The 16,267-nt window shown below is 45.9% G+C and overlaps 1 protein-coding gene across 2 annotated transcripts in view; it reads right to left on the reverse strand.

Moving 5' to 3' along the window:
- The window catches only part of NPAS2 (neuronal PAS domain protein 2), a 234,864-nt gene that overhangs the window by 30,416 nt on the left and 188,181 nt on the right, over positions 1-16,267 (reverse strand). For both annotated transcript variants that reach the window (XM_039519941.1, XM_039519940.1), the window contains 6 exons: positions 12,316-12,434; positions 9,026-9,108; positions 7,104-7,210; positions 5,029-5,176; positions 3,035-3,104; positions 1,888-2,029 (listed from right to left, as the gene is read on the reverse strand). In XM_039519941.1, the coding sequence (XP_039375875.1) occupies positions 1,888-2,029; positions 3,035-3,104; positions 5,029-5,176; positions 7,104-7,210; positions 9,026-9,108; positions 12,316-12,434 (669 nt within the window). The remainder of the gene's footprint in view (positions 1-1,887; positions 2,030-3,034; positions 3,105-5,028; positions 5,177-7,103; positions 7,211-9,025; positions 9,109-12,315; positions 12,435-16,267) is intronic.

The raw sequence follows: 16,267 nt of genomic DNA on the forward strand, positions 1-16,267 counted from the left end.
CCCTGGGTAGGGGCCATCGCTGGCCTCCAGTCCACCAATATATACAGTTTAGGGGGGCACCTGGGACTATGTCGTGGCCCACCTTTGGTCCATGGCCCACAGTTAGGGAACCCCTGCTCTAAATGATGCTCTCAAATCTGGAGAACACAAACCTAGCATTTAAAGGCACCTTTGTGCCACCCCTTGGGTTCTGCCTCAGGAGTTTATGGGATACATAAGTGTGTGCAGGTATGGGGTCTGAGCAAGGCCGGCTCCAGGCACCAGCGAAGGAAACAGGTGCCTGGAGCGGCCAATAGAAAGGGGCGGCAGTCCGTCAGTTGTTGGGGCGGCACATCCAGGTCTTCGGTGGCAATTCGGAGGTAGGGCCTTCACTCCATCTCTTCCTCTTCGGTGGCACTTCAGCGGAAGCTCAATCGGGTTTTCCTTTTTTCCCCGCCCCCCCGTCACTTGGGGTGGCAAAAAAGCTGGAGCCGGCCCTGGGTCTGAGTGCATGTATGAGAGTCTAACTTACACCACTTCATAGATTTTAAGGTCAGGAGGGAACATTATGATCCTTTAGTTTGACCTCCTGCATAACACAGGTGATTGAATTTCATCTAATAATTCCCGCATCAAGCCCATAACTTCTGTTGGAGCTAGAGCATCATTTTTTAGAAAGATAGCCAATCTAGATTTAAAGACTTCAAGTGATGGTGAATTCACCACATGCCTCAGTCAGTTGTTTCAATGGTTGATTACCTTAACAAAAATCTGTACTTTATTTCTAGTCTATATTTATTTAGCTCTAACTTCCTGTCGTTAGAGCTCATTATATCTTTGTCCTGCTAGATTAAAGAGCCCTCTATCAGAACTGTTCTTCCCCTATAGGTACTCACACCCCATGATCAATTCACTTCTTATTAGTTTCTCTTTGACAAGCTAAACAGATTGAGCTTTTAAAGTCTCTCACTGTAAGGGATGTTTTCCAGACCGTCAATCGTTCTTGTAGCTCTTTTCTGAACCTCTCCCAACTTTTCAACATTCTTTTTCGAAGTGCAGACACCACACCTGGACACAGTAATGGAGTAATGGTCTCACCAATGCCTTATGCAGAGGTAATACCACCTCCTTACTCCTACTCAGAATTCCAGTTGTATTTCCAAAAACTGTATTAACGCTCTCAGCCACAGCCTTGCACTGGGAGTTTGTATTCAGTTTGATAGCGATCATGACCCTTAAATCCTTTCAGAGTCATGGCTTCGAGAAAGCAGTCCCCCACCCTGTCAGTGTGACCTGCATTCTTTGTTCCCACGTGTATCACCGTGCATTTGGCTGTACCAGTGGTTCTGAACCTGTGGCTCGTGTGCCGCTTGTGGCCCAATCAGCACACAGCTGCGGCCCATGTGACATCCTAAGGGCTATACAGGTAGTATTGGATGCGACCCACATAACACATTGTAGGCCGCATGTGCCCACAATAGTAAATAGGTTGAAAACCACTGGGCTTTACTAAAGCCGTATGCATGACTTCTGAATTTAGCCTTGAGTTTCAGAACTTTCCAGCTGACGACCTTACTAACTTCCAGGACAACACAGTATAATATTATAGCTTGGAACTGTGCCTAGCAACTGTAAATTTCATCTCCATAGAACTCAACAGCAACAGGCTTCATAACTAGCCTCCTTTATTCCAAAGACATGGATGATTGCATCAGCCCATTTTACCACCTTCAATTAAATACTTACCCATCCATGGGCGATGGGATTAATGGACATGTCATCAGCATCTTCAGCATTTCACTAGCAACTACTATACCACCAGGAATGATACACTCCAATTTTTTTGGGTAATTTAACTAATTTTAAAATAAAGTATTGATACAGTAGCTCTATAATAACATCACTTACATGCAGGGTCAGACATGGGTGTGTTGGAAGATTTGCGTGAGCTTCTAGATGATACAGAGGGTGTCCGACTAGTGTTGAGAACTGAGATGCCTATTTCAAGTGCATTAAAGTGCTGTTCGGGAGTCAAGCCTAAGCCACCATCCTAAAATTTAAAAAAAACCCATCATATTACATCTGACAGGGTATGGTGTTCTGTCATGTATCTAACAGTACTTGTAGGGTCAGATCTTCAGCTGGTATAAACTGACTTCCATGGAGCTATTGCAATCTACAGCAGCAGAGGACCTGGGCCAGAATGTCTATGACATCTACTTCTGCTATACCTTCCAATTGCATATGAATGAGCTTTTATTGTTGTGGAAAGACTTTGCAGGCTATTGCCCTATTCATTTTCGATCCAGTCCTTTGAGTTGCAGAATCTCTTTCTTCCTTCAGTGGTGAGTGACAACACCCAGAACCACTCAGCAATGCACAAAATTCGACCCTTTGTTCTTCAGGTAGTATGTTTTGGACAGGTTCAGACATATGCATGTCAGCGTGTAGTTAAGGATGAGGTGGCAATTTCATTTAAAGCCTGTTTTTCAGGTTGTCATAAATGTGACTCTTTGATCCACTCTAGGCAGCAATTTGGCAGACAAGTCAACACAGGAGTGAATTTTTCCTCCTAAAACTGGCTTATATTGGTATCACCATGTGTTGATCTAGGGAGATTTCAGATGCTTTTTGTGATATATTACGTGAAAGACTCAGGTATTATCGTGACAGGGTACTGCTTATAAATAACTTTTGTACACTCTGCATTAATATGCAGGATGCAGAATTCTTGTGCATGAAAAACAATCTCAAGATGATTGTTCTTAGAAATGGTCCCTCTAGGTCAAATCGTAGCATGTTGGCAAGGAAGCATGGTAAAGCTTACAATGCCACTGCCCAGGCTTTGTGTTTCACCACTCTCTCTGATTTCTAAGTTTGTCCTTTTCTGCTCATCTCCAGTTCACTTAAATAATTGTTCAAGAGCTCAATTAATTCTGGAGTATAAACTTCAGGTAATATGTCTAGATCAGCATTGCTACTAGATCTTTGGAAATGTTAACACAAGAATGGGTCACAATTACTGCACGTTTATGAAAAACATATCTGGTTATACCTTTAGTGTTTCTGAGGGTGCAGCTTCCAAGGCCAGTTCTTGTCTCCTTTCTACTCGAACAGCTGCATAACTAATTGAAAAATGTAATTCTACATGAGTAACATTTCATTATTTTATTTTATAAAATGCATTTTAAACAAACGGAGCAACATTACATGTTATTGTAAATCATTATGTGATAAATGAAATCAAATCGCATTTAATGCATACGATTTGAAGGACTGTGTTTTTATTTTCAGTTTCTGCTCAACCCCCTCTATATATCCATTCACAAACAAAACATTTGTTAAAAAAGCATTAAGGCTAAAAGTGTGTTTTGTTGGAGTCCAACCCAAAACAATGTTACAATTTCTTTACAAAAGTTCCACACTTTAAAAAACCCAAATATTAGAATGTCAGGAAATGAAAGTTAAGTGTTAAATTAAGCCTGTTCCCCCACTGCCACATAAACCTTCATCACTCTCTTCCACCCCACCCCACTCTTAAGCAGGCTGCCTATGGGCTGCTCTGCAGCCCTACAACCCCATTGCACTGAGTGCTACAATTGCTCCTAGCACACCCCTTACACTGGATCCTACGGGGCCTGGGCAGCATCGGGCCACTTACAGCAGCCCTATGCTTCTCCTGCCTAGCCTACTGTGACCTCTTTATGCTCCTGGAGTGGGGTGTCGGGGCTGGAACAGGGGACAGAATCAGGACCTCAGTGGCTTGTGATTGTCTAAGTCCCCAAAACATCAGAATTGTATTTACTCTGAAATATGCTTGAAGCTTTTTAATTTTCTTGTTCTTTATGTTAACACTGTGTAGGAAGCTGGGAGTGATGCCTCCTCCTTATTGGGGTCTGTTTCAAAAGCAACACTTGAAATACCCTGTCACCTACACTGCATTAACATCCATAAGCTGTATTGTACTATTTTATACAGCTGAATGTCCTGATTCTCTGTTCCAGCTGAGCAGAGGGGATGGGGATGAAAGGTAGCTTTAAGCCAAATTTGCAATTCCCCTATTTGCGAGCTGGTCAACTGCTTTAACCTACTCCTAGTCACCTCTGGCCAAGAACGGCTGGAATGTATCAATACTGTGGCCTCACTCTCTTTTCTTCAGCCTTGCCGCTTGTGTCAGATGCTGTTAGAGAGGTGGCCTACTGCCATTACATTTGCCATACACCATGCATGGATGATCCCTATGTAACACCGACAGACCCCAGTTGTCAGCAGGCGGGATCAAACCTGGGGCCTCTGGATCTTAGTGCATGAACCAAAAGCCATATGGTTGTAAAGCAAATCTCTCTCTCTGTCACTACATGGGACAGAACACCACACCCAGGAGGTGTGTGGGTTACATACTTCCCCTAGCTGAGGAAGCACATCCCAAGCTTCAGAGACTTCCCAGTTGAAATCCCAGATGAGCCCCCACTTGTAACAGTGACAGACCCCGGTCGTTGGGATCAAACCTGGGGTATCCAGAGCTTAGTGCATGAGCGTCTACTGCATGAGCTAAAAACCATATGGCTGTTAGCTAAGGCTGTAGAGCAAACTCATTAATCTCTCTCTCTTTCTCTTTCCCTCTCTAAGTGGCCTCGGTGCCAGTAGATGGGACAGAACACCACACCCAGGAGGTGTGTGGGTTACACCCACAAGAGGCAATTCTCCAGTAGTTGTAATGTGATACTTCATGGCCCCTTTCTATCATAGGATTGGCAAAAAGGGGGCCAAATGCAACCAAGAATCTGGCCCCTGATTTTGAGTTTGTTGACTGACAAATGAATTTTGTTCTCTTATGGTACATGCAGCATGAAGGCAGACTTAAACTGATCATATTTGTTTAATGAAGCTTATTTTCGCTACAGAATTCAGATTTCATTTTTGTTATGTGAAAGACTCTTAAGGGGACTTTATGAAATCATTAAAATGTCCATATGTTCTTGTGCTTTTAGGTCCCTAGAGTCTGACTTGATTACAATGGTGACAAATATAACTAAGTCTTTTCCCTACCTTACTACGGTGTGTGTGCATACAATGAACTCTGGCTTGGAGTTCCACTGATGGTAGGTTATATAGTAATGGGTCTGCAGCCAGATCCACTGCTGTCCTTTGGTCAGAAACCGGTAACAACAAGATTTTCCTTTGCCAAACTGCATCACTGTTAGTAGAAAACGGACACTGCATATAACAAATTTTAAAATGTGAAAAATATCTTTTAAAAAGTTTCATAAGAAATCTCTCTAAGAATTATGGTAAAAGCACATATCACCAGGTATCCTTTTCTGAAATTTTAAATATACAACAATATATTGTATATTATATATACAACAATATATTGTATAAATAGCACAAATATGATGAATGCTAACTAGGGCCATGTATTAATGCATTAATAACTACAACTTATATATAAATCTTTCTGTGTTCTAAGTGCTGGTCACAAATTAGCCAAATAAACACCTGGCAGTGATTTCTAAGACTATAATACTGTATGTGAAAGGTCTGAGTTCCATAGCAGAGAAATACAGCGTGTGAATGCCTTAAAAGGTGGACTAAATCCTGTGCAGACTTACACCCTGTGCAAATCCATTGGCTTCTATGATATAATTCAAATCAGTGCAAAATTTGGCCTTAAGTCTATACACTGAGATAACATGAGGAATAGATGAAAATCATTTGAAACTGAATGGAATTCCCCAGCCAGTCAAGATTTCAGAGATGACATGACTGGGGCCTGGCCTACACTACAGAGTTAGGTCGACACAAGGCAGCTAGTTACGTCGACCTAACTCTGTAAGTGTCTACCCTAAAATGTAGCTCCCACTGATGTAACTCGCCCACTACACCAACGTAATAACTCCACCTCCGTGTGAGGTATAGTACTTAGGTTGATGTAGCTAGGTCGATGCAATGTCAGTGTAGAGACTGTATTCCTTACATCGACTGTTGCTGCCTTTCAAAAGCTGTCCCACAGTGCCCCACACTGGCAGTTAAATCAGTGCAGGTGCTCCTGGTGAGGGCACACACCGCCAACACAAGGAGTGTAGTGTGGATACGCAAAAGCGATTTAATTACTGTGGAGACTGTATGTTGATGTAACTTAGGTCAACTTAATTTTGTAGTTTACACTTGTCGTGAATGTTTTAAACCCTCCTGGGCCAAATTCACCCCCTGCTTTAATTTTATTAACATCAAGGGTCTCACACTTCAATGCACTTAGCCTTATATTTTAATGTCAAAACCCCAAAACTAATTTTGACTGAAGGCATTCACCCCATAGCAGGATAATAAGACTGAGACATTACCATCAATGCTATAAGCAATATTTGAATAAGATTGCTTGATTTTTATATTTCCTCACTTAACAAATAGTGTTTTTTTAAAAATCCTAATAGAATACATTTAAATAATCCCTGATTTTAAATATATATTGAACAACACCAGGGATAACAATCTGCAAAAGGTTTACAAAGTGTGACCTTCTCCAAGACTGTGTGAGCAGGGGCGGCTCCAGGCATCAGCACGCCAAGTGTGTGCTTGGGGCAGCAAGCCACTGGGGGCGCTCTGCCGGTCGCCATGAGGGTGGCAGGCAGGCTGCCTTCGGCGGCTTGCCTGCGGAGGGTGCGTTGGTCCTGCGGCTTCGGTAGACCTCCCGTGCCTGCGGGACCAGTGGACTCTCCGCAGGCAAGCCGCCGAAGGCAGCCTGCCTGCCATGCTTGGGGCGGCAAAATGCCTAGAGCCGCCCCTGTGTGTGAGTTTACTGGAATAACAGAACGTAGCTCAAATCCTGGCTGCCTCACTCATGCAATGAGTCCACTTGACTGCTTGTCATTGGCACTACTTGTGTGAATAACAAAAGCAGGATCTGGCCTTGTAAGTGCTAAAGAACTCTAGGCCAAAGTCTTATCAGCTACTGCACACTCAATCTGAAATGAGTCCACTAAAGTCAGTTCGCAGGTTTATAGCAGTGTACCAGAGGTAAGAACCTGGCCCGCCAAGTTTACACCTATCTTAACTGAAGCTGCATTTTACTGAGAACAGGCATGCCAATGAATTCATATGAGCTTACACTATGCAATACTTACAGTGTTCATGGCACCTTGCTAAGAGTTCTAGGTCATCTATGTGGTAATAATCATAGCCAGAAGTACCCAGCACTTCAAAAGGCAAGTATCCTATAATAGGCGGCGCTCTGCATATGGGCACAGTACAAATTATTTCATCAAAACAATGAAACACACAGCAACTTTTCCTCTGTTAAATAGGAATTTCAGAAAGTCAGTTGGGCCAAATTCTGCTCTCACTTACACATGCATAACTCCCACTGAAATCAATGGGCCAAATCCTGACTTCTCTGCTCTATGGGCAGGGAGACCAGCTGTAACTCAGCTCCCTGGCTGGGTTCCACACCTGCAGAGTGGCACGGGCATCCTGAGAGGGGAGGTCCCACTGGAGAGCAATCATGGCACTGCTCTGTAGTAATTCCTTCCCCCTCAAGGCACTGCCTGTGACTTCAGTCCCCAGCCAACTGCCGTATATGGCAGTGGAGTCACCAAGGAATGGTGATAGGAGTAAGGTGGTGTCACCCTGATGTCCCTGTTGTGGGGAGGCAGAGTCTCCTTGGCTGAGTTAGACCCGGAGAGACAGCAAATGAGCTGAGTAATATCTCTCCCCACCCAGTGCTAGCAGCTCTTGAACAAAGTTGCCAGCCAGCTAGAGAGGTCATAGACCCGTAAGACAGAGATCTCCCTTGCAGGAAAAAGGTAATGGGGAACTGAGCCCCCCAGGAATGTCCAATATCCTCTCAAGAACTTGCTTTGAGGAGCACCCCCCCCCACACACGTTCTCAGGCCTTTCCCTGTTTCTCCCCTGGGGCAAGTGACTTCATTAGAACCACAACTATTCTAGGCAACAGCAGCCTCTCTGGCTCCTGCATGGCGAAGACCAGAGGAATAGACAGGGAGATAACACGCATACGCTTCTTTTCATTGTGGGCCTCTGCAGGACCTGAACATGGAGTGTCTGAGCAGCCATTTCACACCTCTAACCTTGCCAGCCCAACTGCCCCACAAAGCTGCCCTCCATGCAGGGGCGGCTCTAGGCACCAGCAAAACAAGCTGGTGCCTAGGGCGGCAAAATCTAGGGGGCGTCCCCTGCCGCCGGGGGGGCGTCAGGCTGGGCCGGCGGACCTGCCGCAGTCATGCCTGCGGGAGGTCCACCGGAGCCCCGGGACGACTGGACCTGCCGCAGGCATGACTGTGGACGGGGCGCTCGTCCCGCGGCTCGGCTGGACCTCCCGCAGGCATGACTGCGGCAGCTCAAGCGGAGCCACCGGACCCGCCAACCGTCCGCAGCCGCGGGAGGTCCAGCCGAGCGGTCCCTCTGAAGTCATGCCCGCGGGAGGTCCGCTGCTCCCGCGGCTCCGGGGCGCCTCCCGCGCATGACTGCTTGGGGCGGCCAAAAACGTAGAGCCGCCCCTGCCTCCATGATCCTCAGCAACTGGCCCAATGGGAATTGCACACATGGCTGAATTTGGAAAGTAATATTTTCATGACACATTTTTCTGAAATACACAGGTTTTACACACACACACACAAAACTCTATCCTCCTCTTGACTTTTCTGGATTTATTACCTCTGATTTCTGGATTAGCTAATTAGCTGTATAATAGTTAGAAATTGTTGTTGTTAGAGCTCATAGCCTACTGACATTTTAATACAGATAAGGATTGGCTAATCAAAATACTCTCAGGGAAAAATTTTTTTTAATACACAGTAGTTGTGTAATAAAGATTGATGAAAAAATAAATGCAGACAAAATCAGCCAGCTCCAGAATCAGTGAAATCAAACATCAGCTTTTGTAGCAATTTTAGTCATAACAGTGCTGATAATCAGGCTCTTCAAATTATTTTGATGTGAAGCATAATATTATTTGACAGGATTTAGCTAATGAAAATAGCAGTAAATAGGTACAAACAAAACCAAGTATGTTTTTCTGCTCACAAACCTGTGATCCAGAAATAAAAATTTCCATTCCAGACTATGTCTTGAAGTGAATTCCTCTAAAGGTTCTTCAACTATGCACATTTCCTGCATTGGGAAGAAGATCTGTTTACTAAGATTGTTAAGTATCAGAGGGGTAGCCGTGTTAGTCTGGATCTATAAAAGCAGCAAAGAGTCCTGTGGCACCTTATAGACTAACAGACGTTTTGGAGCATGAGTTTTCGTGGGTGAATCCGACGAAGTGGGTATTCACCCACGAAAGCTCATGCTCTAAAACGTCTGTTAGTCTATAAGGTGCCACAGGACTCTAAGATTGTTAAATTTATCTCTCGGCTTCATCTGCTTCTTGTTAAATAGGAATACACAGCAGGTATGAGGAATATAATCAAATAGAAAGTACAGATGTCAACCAGTAATATTGAATAGAAATCTGATGTTAATACAAACTGATACTAACATTATTGCATAGGGTAAGAAAAGAATACTCTACAATACATGCCAAGTTAATAATCATTATTATTTCTTACAGTATATAGGATGTTATGTTTTTAAAGCACTCTACAGATATCAAGAGCACAACTGCTGCATTGTAAGAGTCCACAGTAGAGGACGGTGCACAACCCAGGCAGGAACTCAGAAGGTAAGTCTACCCTGCAATTAGAGACCTGCAGCTGGCCCATGCCAGCTGACTTGGGCTGAGGGGCTTGGGCTAAAGGGCTGTTTAATTGTAGTGCAGACATTCAGGCTCGGGCTGCAGCCCAGGCTCTGGGACTCTCCCACCTTGCATCTGAACATCTACACTGCAATTAAACAGCCCCATGGCCTGATCCCCATGAGCCCGAGTCAGTTGGCATGGGCCAGCCGCAGGTGCCTAACTGCAGTGCAGAGACACCCTAAGAAGCATTATGTTTTTAGCAGGCATGTTGCCTCCAGGAGCCCTTAGCTGCTGTTGTACCCCTGAACCTGTGCTCTCTCCTCCTGCAGACATTCAACACCACTGGCCCGTGTGAGAAGGGGCAGCACACCTTCGTGGATCAATCTGAGGTACGCCTGTGGCCTCCTATATTACCACTGTATCTGAGCACTATGCAATCCATTAATACATTCACCCTCACAGCATCCCTGTGGGATAAGGAAATACTATTATGCCCATTTTTCAGCTAAGGAACTGAAGGAAAAGAGAGAGTATATGACTTGTGCAAGGTGACACAGGAAGTCTGTGGCAGAACAGGGAACTGAATCTGGGTATCCTAAGTCCCATGCCCACATGCTAACCACTGGAGCATGCTACCTGGAAGCACAGTCCTGGGTGTCCTGTGCTGAGTGCAAGGACTGAAACTCTGCCCAGCCTTTGTACAGGGGCATAAAGAGGTAGGTTCCTTTCAGCTTGTTCTCATGTCCCACTCCTACATGCATTCATGTAGCCAGGAACAACCTGGCCCTAATTCATGAAGCCTCCCAACACCCATAGGAGCAAGTGATATTAATAATTAGTAAACATATTATGGTAGGTAGGATTGGGGCCTCTTTGTGAAAAAATAAAATCCCTGACCCAGAGCGATGATCGATGATGGCAACAACAATAATAATACTACAGGGTTGCACACTTTGTAGCATCTCTAGGCAGACCTCACTGCACACACTAGGGCCTCCTTGCATTCTTCCATTCGACCCCACAAGTTCTCAGTGTTCACTCTCCCATCTCCTTCCTTGCAATCCATACCCTCATGCCTGGAAGGGGATGTCTCTCATGTCTGTGTGCTCCCATTCTCCTCCTTTGGGCCCACTCCCATTGACCAGATGTGGCATTTAAACGTTATCATGTTACAGACAAACAGAGAGAGAGCAGAGTGCTAGACATGGCTTTGCTCAGACAATCAGAAAGATAAGTATTTTAGAGTGGGAAATTGAGACACAGATGTTAAATGACTTGTCCCAGGTCATAGCAAGTAAATTGAGGAGCCAAGATTTGTATTCAGCAGTTCCTGGCTCCCCGAGCCGTGTCCAGGTCACTTACAACACACAGCTGCCAATTATCATTGGCAGTTTATGTTAATGCAACTTTAACGTTGAGTTTTAACTACACAAAGGAAAGGAAATTCAGAGTACTATTAATAGGAATAATACTATTGCGGTTTATGAGAAGTATTCTTGCTTTTCACAGTCAGGGCTGTGAATCAGTCAAGAATGCCTTTAAAAATCCCTGTGCAGTATTGGAGTGAGGCTGAGCAACCAATGCTGTCAAATGAGACTTGTCTCAATTAGATTTCTTAACCTCAGAGTATAGGAGAGCCGATACAGCAGCTCACATTTGCCAACTAAAGAACAGCAGTGGCTAGCGCTAGGCTGAATGCAGTGCCCCGTCCTCAAAAAGTGAATTTCCTAGTGTCATGATGGGAGAAGAGTGGGAAGGGTCATTTTAATGCACCTATCTAGCCAACTGAGGGCATGGTGTCAGCATCTCTACTCTGCTGCTCCATTCCAGTGTTGGGAAAATACAGCTAAGGAATGCCACACTAGGCATCCTAACACCCAAGTGGCACCCCCTGATTGCATTTCCCAGTATAGAGAAATAGATATATCACCATTTCCAACACCGTTTCCATCAACCCTGGAACAGACTAATAACCCTACTCACTGTATACAGTGTATACTCACTGGAGTACTGTGTCCAGTTTTGGGCCCCACACTACAAGAAGGATGTGGAAAAAATGGAGAGAGTCCAGCGGAGGGCAACAAAAATGATTAGGGGGCTGGAGCACAGGACTTAGGAGAGGCTGAGGGAACTGGGCTTGTTTAGTCTGTAGAAGAGAAGAATGAGGTGGGATTTGATAGCTGCTTTCAACTAACTGAAAGGGGGTTCCAAAGAGGATGGATCTAGACTGTTCTCAGTGGTAGCAGATGACAGAACAAGGAGTAATGGTCTCAAGTTGCAGTGGGGGACCTTTAGGTTGGATATAAGGAAACACTATTTCACTAGGAGGGTGGTAAAGCACTGAAATGGGTTACCTAGGGAGGTGGTGGAATCTCCATCCTTAGAGGTTTTTAAGGTCAGGCTTGACAAAGCCCTGGCTGGGATGATTTAGTTGGGTTTGGTCCTGCTTTGAGCAGGGGGTTGGACTAGATGACCTCCTGAGGTCCCTTCCAACCCTTCTATATTGGATTTTGATTCATGATTGTGAAGTCTCTATATTCTGATCAACTCTGTTAGTAAAATTTGGAATTTTGCATGCACAGAGATTGAAAGAATATACAGTACCTCTAAGACTAATGTACTCCATTACATGCACTTACCTTTAAAAACTGAGGTGTTGCCAGTCGAACAGTAGCAACAAAACAGACTTGTTTTCCTAGTGATGTTCTATAAGCCTGAGGAACAGCACCATCAAAGCAGTTACAAGTGGAATTAGGCACTGGGAAGGGAAAAAGCAAGATTAACAAGTTTGACCTGACTGAATATTTTACAGATTTGAAAAGCATTAATAACAAATTTCACTCAGAGGAGTGTCTCAATACCTTTTAAAGCTTATATGCATATATTTGAATCAAAGTCAGTCATGTTAGGCAAAAAGACATGAGAGCTTAACTCAAAGTAAGAAATATGTTTATAAAAAGTAAGGACAAACTTTCTAGTGGTATCTACAACAGCTTTCTGGAAAGAAACCCTACACATCCAGTGGCTCCTTTTCACCGTTCATAATAACAATATACATTTCAGTGATCTTACTACATTACTCGTAGGGAGTAGATGAAAGAAGTGTTGTTAGAGGTTGAAGGGTGTTATTCAAGTCACTGGTTTCAGAGTAGCAGCCGTGTTAGTCTGTATCCGTAAAAAGAACAGGAGTACTTGTGGCACCTTAGAGACTAACAAATTTATTTTAGCATGAGCTTTCATGAGCTACAGCTCACTTCTTCGGATGCATAGAATGGAACACACAGACAGGAGATATTTATACATACAGAGAACATGAAAAGGTGGAAGTATGCATACCAACAGGAAAAGTCTAATCAATTGAGATGAGCTATCATCAGCAGGAGGAAAAAAAACTTTTTGAAGTGATAATTAAGATGGCCCATAGAAGGTGTGAGGAGAACTTAACATAGGGAAATAGATTCAATTAGTGTAATGACCCAACCATTCCCAGTCTCTGTTTAGGCCAGAGTTAATTGTATCTAATTTGCATATTAATTCGAGTTCAGCAGTTTCTCTTTGGAGTCTGTTTTTGAAGTTTTTTTGTTGCAAAATTGCCACCTTCAAGTCTGTCACTGAGTGGTTAGAGAGGTTGAAGTGTTCTCCCACTGGTTTTTGAATGTTATGAATGTTTGCAACAAAAAAACTTCAAAAACAGACTCCAAAGAGAAACTGCTGAACTCGAATTAATATGCAAATTAGATACAATTAACTCTGGCCTAAACAGAGACTGGGAATGGTTGGGTCATTACACTAATTGAATCTATTTCCCTATGTTAAGTTCTCCTCACACCTTCTATGAGCCATCTTAATTAACACTTCAAAAAGTTTTTTTTCCTCCTGCTGATGATAGCTCATCTCAATTGATTAGACTTTTCCTGTTGGTATGCATACTTCCACCTTTTCATGTTCTCTGTATGTATAAATATCTCCTGTCTGTGTGTTCCATTCTATGCATCCGAAGAAGTGAGCTGTAGCTCACGAAAGCTCATGCTAAAATAAATTTGTTAGTCTTTAAGGTGCCACAAGTACTCCTGTTCTTTATTCAAGTCACTGGTGGCAAAACATTTAGACCAATATCACTGAGGCTTTCATGGAGTTAGTAGGCATGTTTCTTCAGATACTAAAATGTATAACCCCAATTGTAGCCCTCCCATCCACCCTAACTTTCTCTCTCATCCCTGCCCATCCTCCCCAATCCCTCCCTGCATCTGTGGGGATCCTTCAGCCCCCGTCACTCCCCAACTCCTCCCCAGTCCACCCACACCCTCTCAGCCATAGGTCCCCCAGCATCCCGTTCAGTCCATCCCAAACTGCCCCCCATCCCTGGGCCCTCTCCAGCCCTCCCCCAGTTCACCCCAACCTACCCCCTTAGCCATAGGCCCCCCGACATCCCCTTCAATCCATCCTAGCCAGCCTCCCCAGTCCTGGGCCCTCTCCAGCCGCACCATCTACCCTAACCCCCTTGTCCTTACCAATCCCCCCACTCCCTTCCATGGATCCGTGGGGACCCTCAGCCCCCACTTCCTCCTCAATCTCTCCCCAGTCCACCCACACCCTCTCCCTGAGCCCTTGGCCCCCAGCATTCCCTTCAATCCATCCCAACCTGCCCTCCATCACTGGGCCCTCTCCAGTCTCCCTGTCCACCTTAATCCTCTCGCTCATCCTTACCAATCCTTCCCAGTCCCTTCCTCCCAATAGCACTGAGGTTTGAAAATTATAATTATTTTAAACGAAGGAAAAGCAGGATCTAGCAGGCTTTAGCATGTAGTGCTAGGGTTCAGAGTAGGGCATCTTTTGAGAGTCCCTGCCCTATTCTGTCTTGGCACAGTAGACTGAAAGAGGGGCTGAAAAGGAAGGGTTATAGTCACATTTTTTATGGTGGTCTAATAACTGTGTCTTTCATGATTCCACAGGTCTCATGTCATGTTCAGGGTCCATTGGTACCTGCATGCCCCTCAGGCCCTCATTTCTCAGCAATGGCTTGCAAAGTTGTCAAGTTGCCTCTAGCTAGCCTGTGATCCCAATGTATGTTAGTATCACAGAGGATGAACTCCTGCTCTTCAGAGCACTTGTAGTAAAGAAAATTACACCCCAAGTTATGCTGCTTGGAGATCACAATCCTGCTACCTCTGAAGTCAATGCGACAGACTTCAAGTGGGAACTGGAACAGTCTTGGGAGAACCTGCATGGTGAGGAGCTATTCCCTGACTCCTGCACTCTTCAGCTGACCAAGCTCCTTGACACATATAGTTCAACCTGCATAGCAGTTGCAGGTTGGGGAGATGCTACCATAGAGCTCTCTCTCCTCTATCTGTGGCCTGGACTCTATTTTCTCAAGTTTCTCACAATTTGGCTGTAGCAAGGAGGCATGGCCTCCCTTGGAGATTGACAGGGAGGGATGGCCACACACACACGATGGGCGGAAGCAGAAAGGCCATGCCCGCCCCGCCAGAAGAAGAGGGGTGGAACAGGAACAGGAAGTACAAAAGGCAGGCCCTGCAGCTCAGCTGGGCTGGAGCCACTGAGGGAGACAGACGCGTCCAACCTGCTGCTAGAGCAGGAGCCTGAGGAAGATCTCCGCTGTCCCGAGGACTCACCAAAGCTGCCAGACATGCCTCATGTTGAGGAGCTGCTGGAACTGCCACTGGTGGTGTATCGCGGGGAGGCAGAGGGTGACCCCTGGACCCAGGTACACCCTGAGGGGATGGTAGAAAGCAGGGCTGGTGCAAGGATGTTTTGCGCCCTAGGCGAAACTTCCACCTTGTGCCCCTCTCCGCCCCCGCCCTGAGGCGCCCCGTGGCAGTTCCCCCCCTCCGCCCTGAGGCGCCCCTCCTTGCGGCAGCTCCCCACTCCCAACCCTCCGCCCTGAGGCACACACACCCCCAGCTCACCCCTGGTCTGCGCACGAGCACCCCGAGCACGCCGTGGCTGCTTCACTTCTCCCGCCTCCCAGGCTTGCGGCGCCTAAGCTGATTGGCGCCGCAAGCCTGGGAGGCGGGAGAAGTGAAGCAGCCACGGCGTGCTCGGGGAGGAGGCGGGGCAGGGGTGAGCTGGGGCGGGGAGTTCCCCTGCGTGCCACCCCCCTCCCCTTACTTGCTGCAGGCGGCCCTCCCTGCGCTCCCCTGCCTAAATGCCAGCGGCGACCGGGGCGGCCGAAGATCTGGCCGCTGTGGTCGCTGCCGAAGAAAATGGCACCCCCCAAATCCCAGCATCCTAGGCGACCGCCTAGGTCGCCTAAATGGTTGCACCGGCCCTGGTAGAAAGTAGCCCAGGGACAACTTACTCTAGTCTGGCTGTGTTGCTGCCTGAATCCAGGCCACTGTGTTGTGGGTGGATTCCCTGTTGACGCAGTGGTGGAACAATCTGCCACTTTAAGGACCCTTGGCTGGTTCCAGGTGGAGTTGGGTGGATCTGTGTCCCCCTAACCTCTTGCCACCTCACCCCTGGGGTGGCAGCCTCCCCACCTTAGGCCAATGTTAGTCTACTGTCTTCCAGAGCTAGGACACTAGACCCTGTATTGCCCTGCCCTGCCTGAGGGCTGAAGCCTTAGAC

The sequence above is a fragment of the Mauremys reevesii genome, linkage group 1, assembly GCF_016161935.1.
Source record: "Mauremys reevesii isolate NIE-2019 linkage group 1, ASM1616193v1, whole genome shotgun sequence".
Lineage (NCBI taxonomy): Eukaryota > Metazoa > Chordata > Testudines > Geoemydidae > Mauremys > Mauremys reevesii.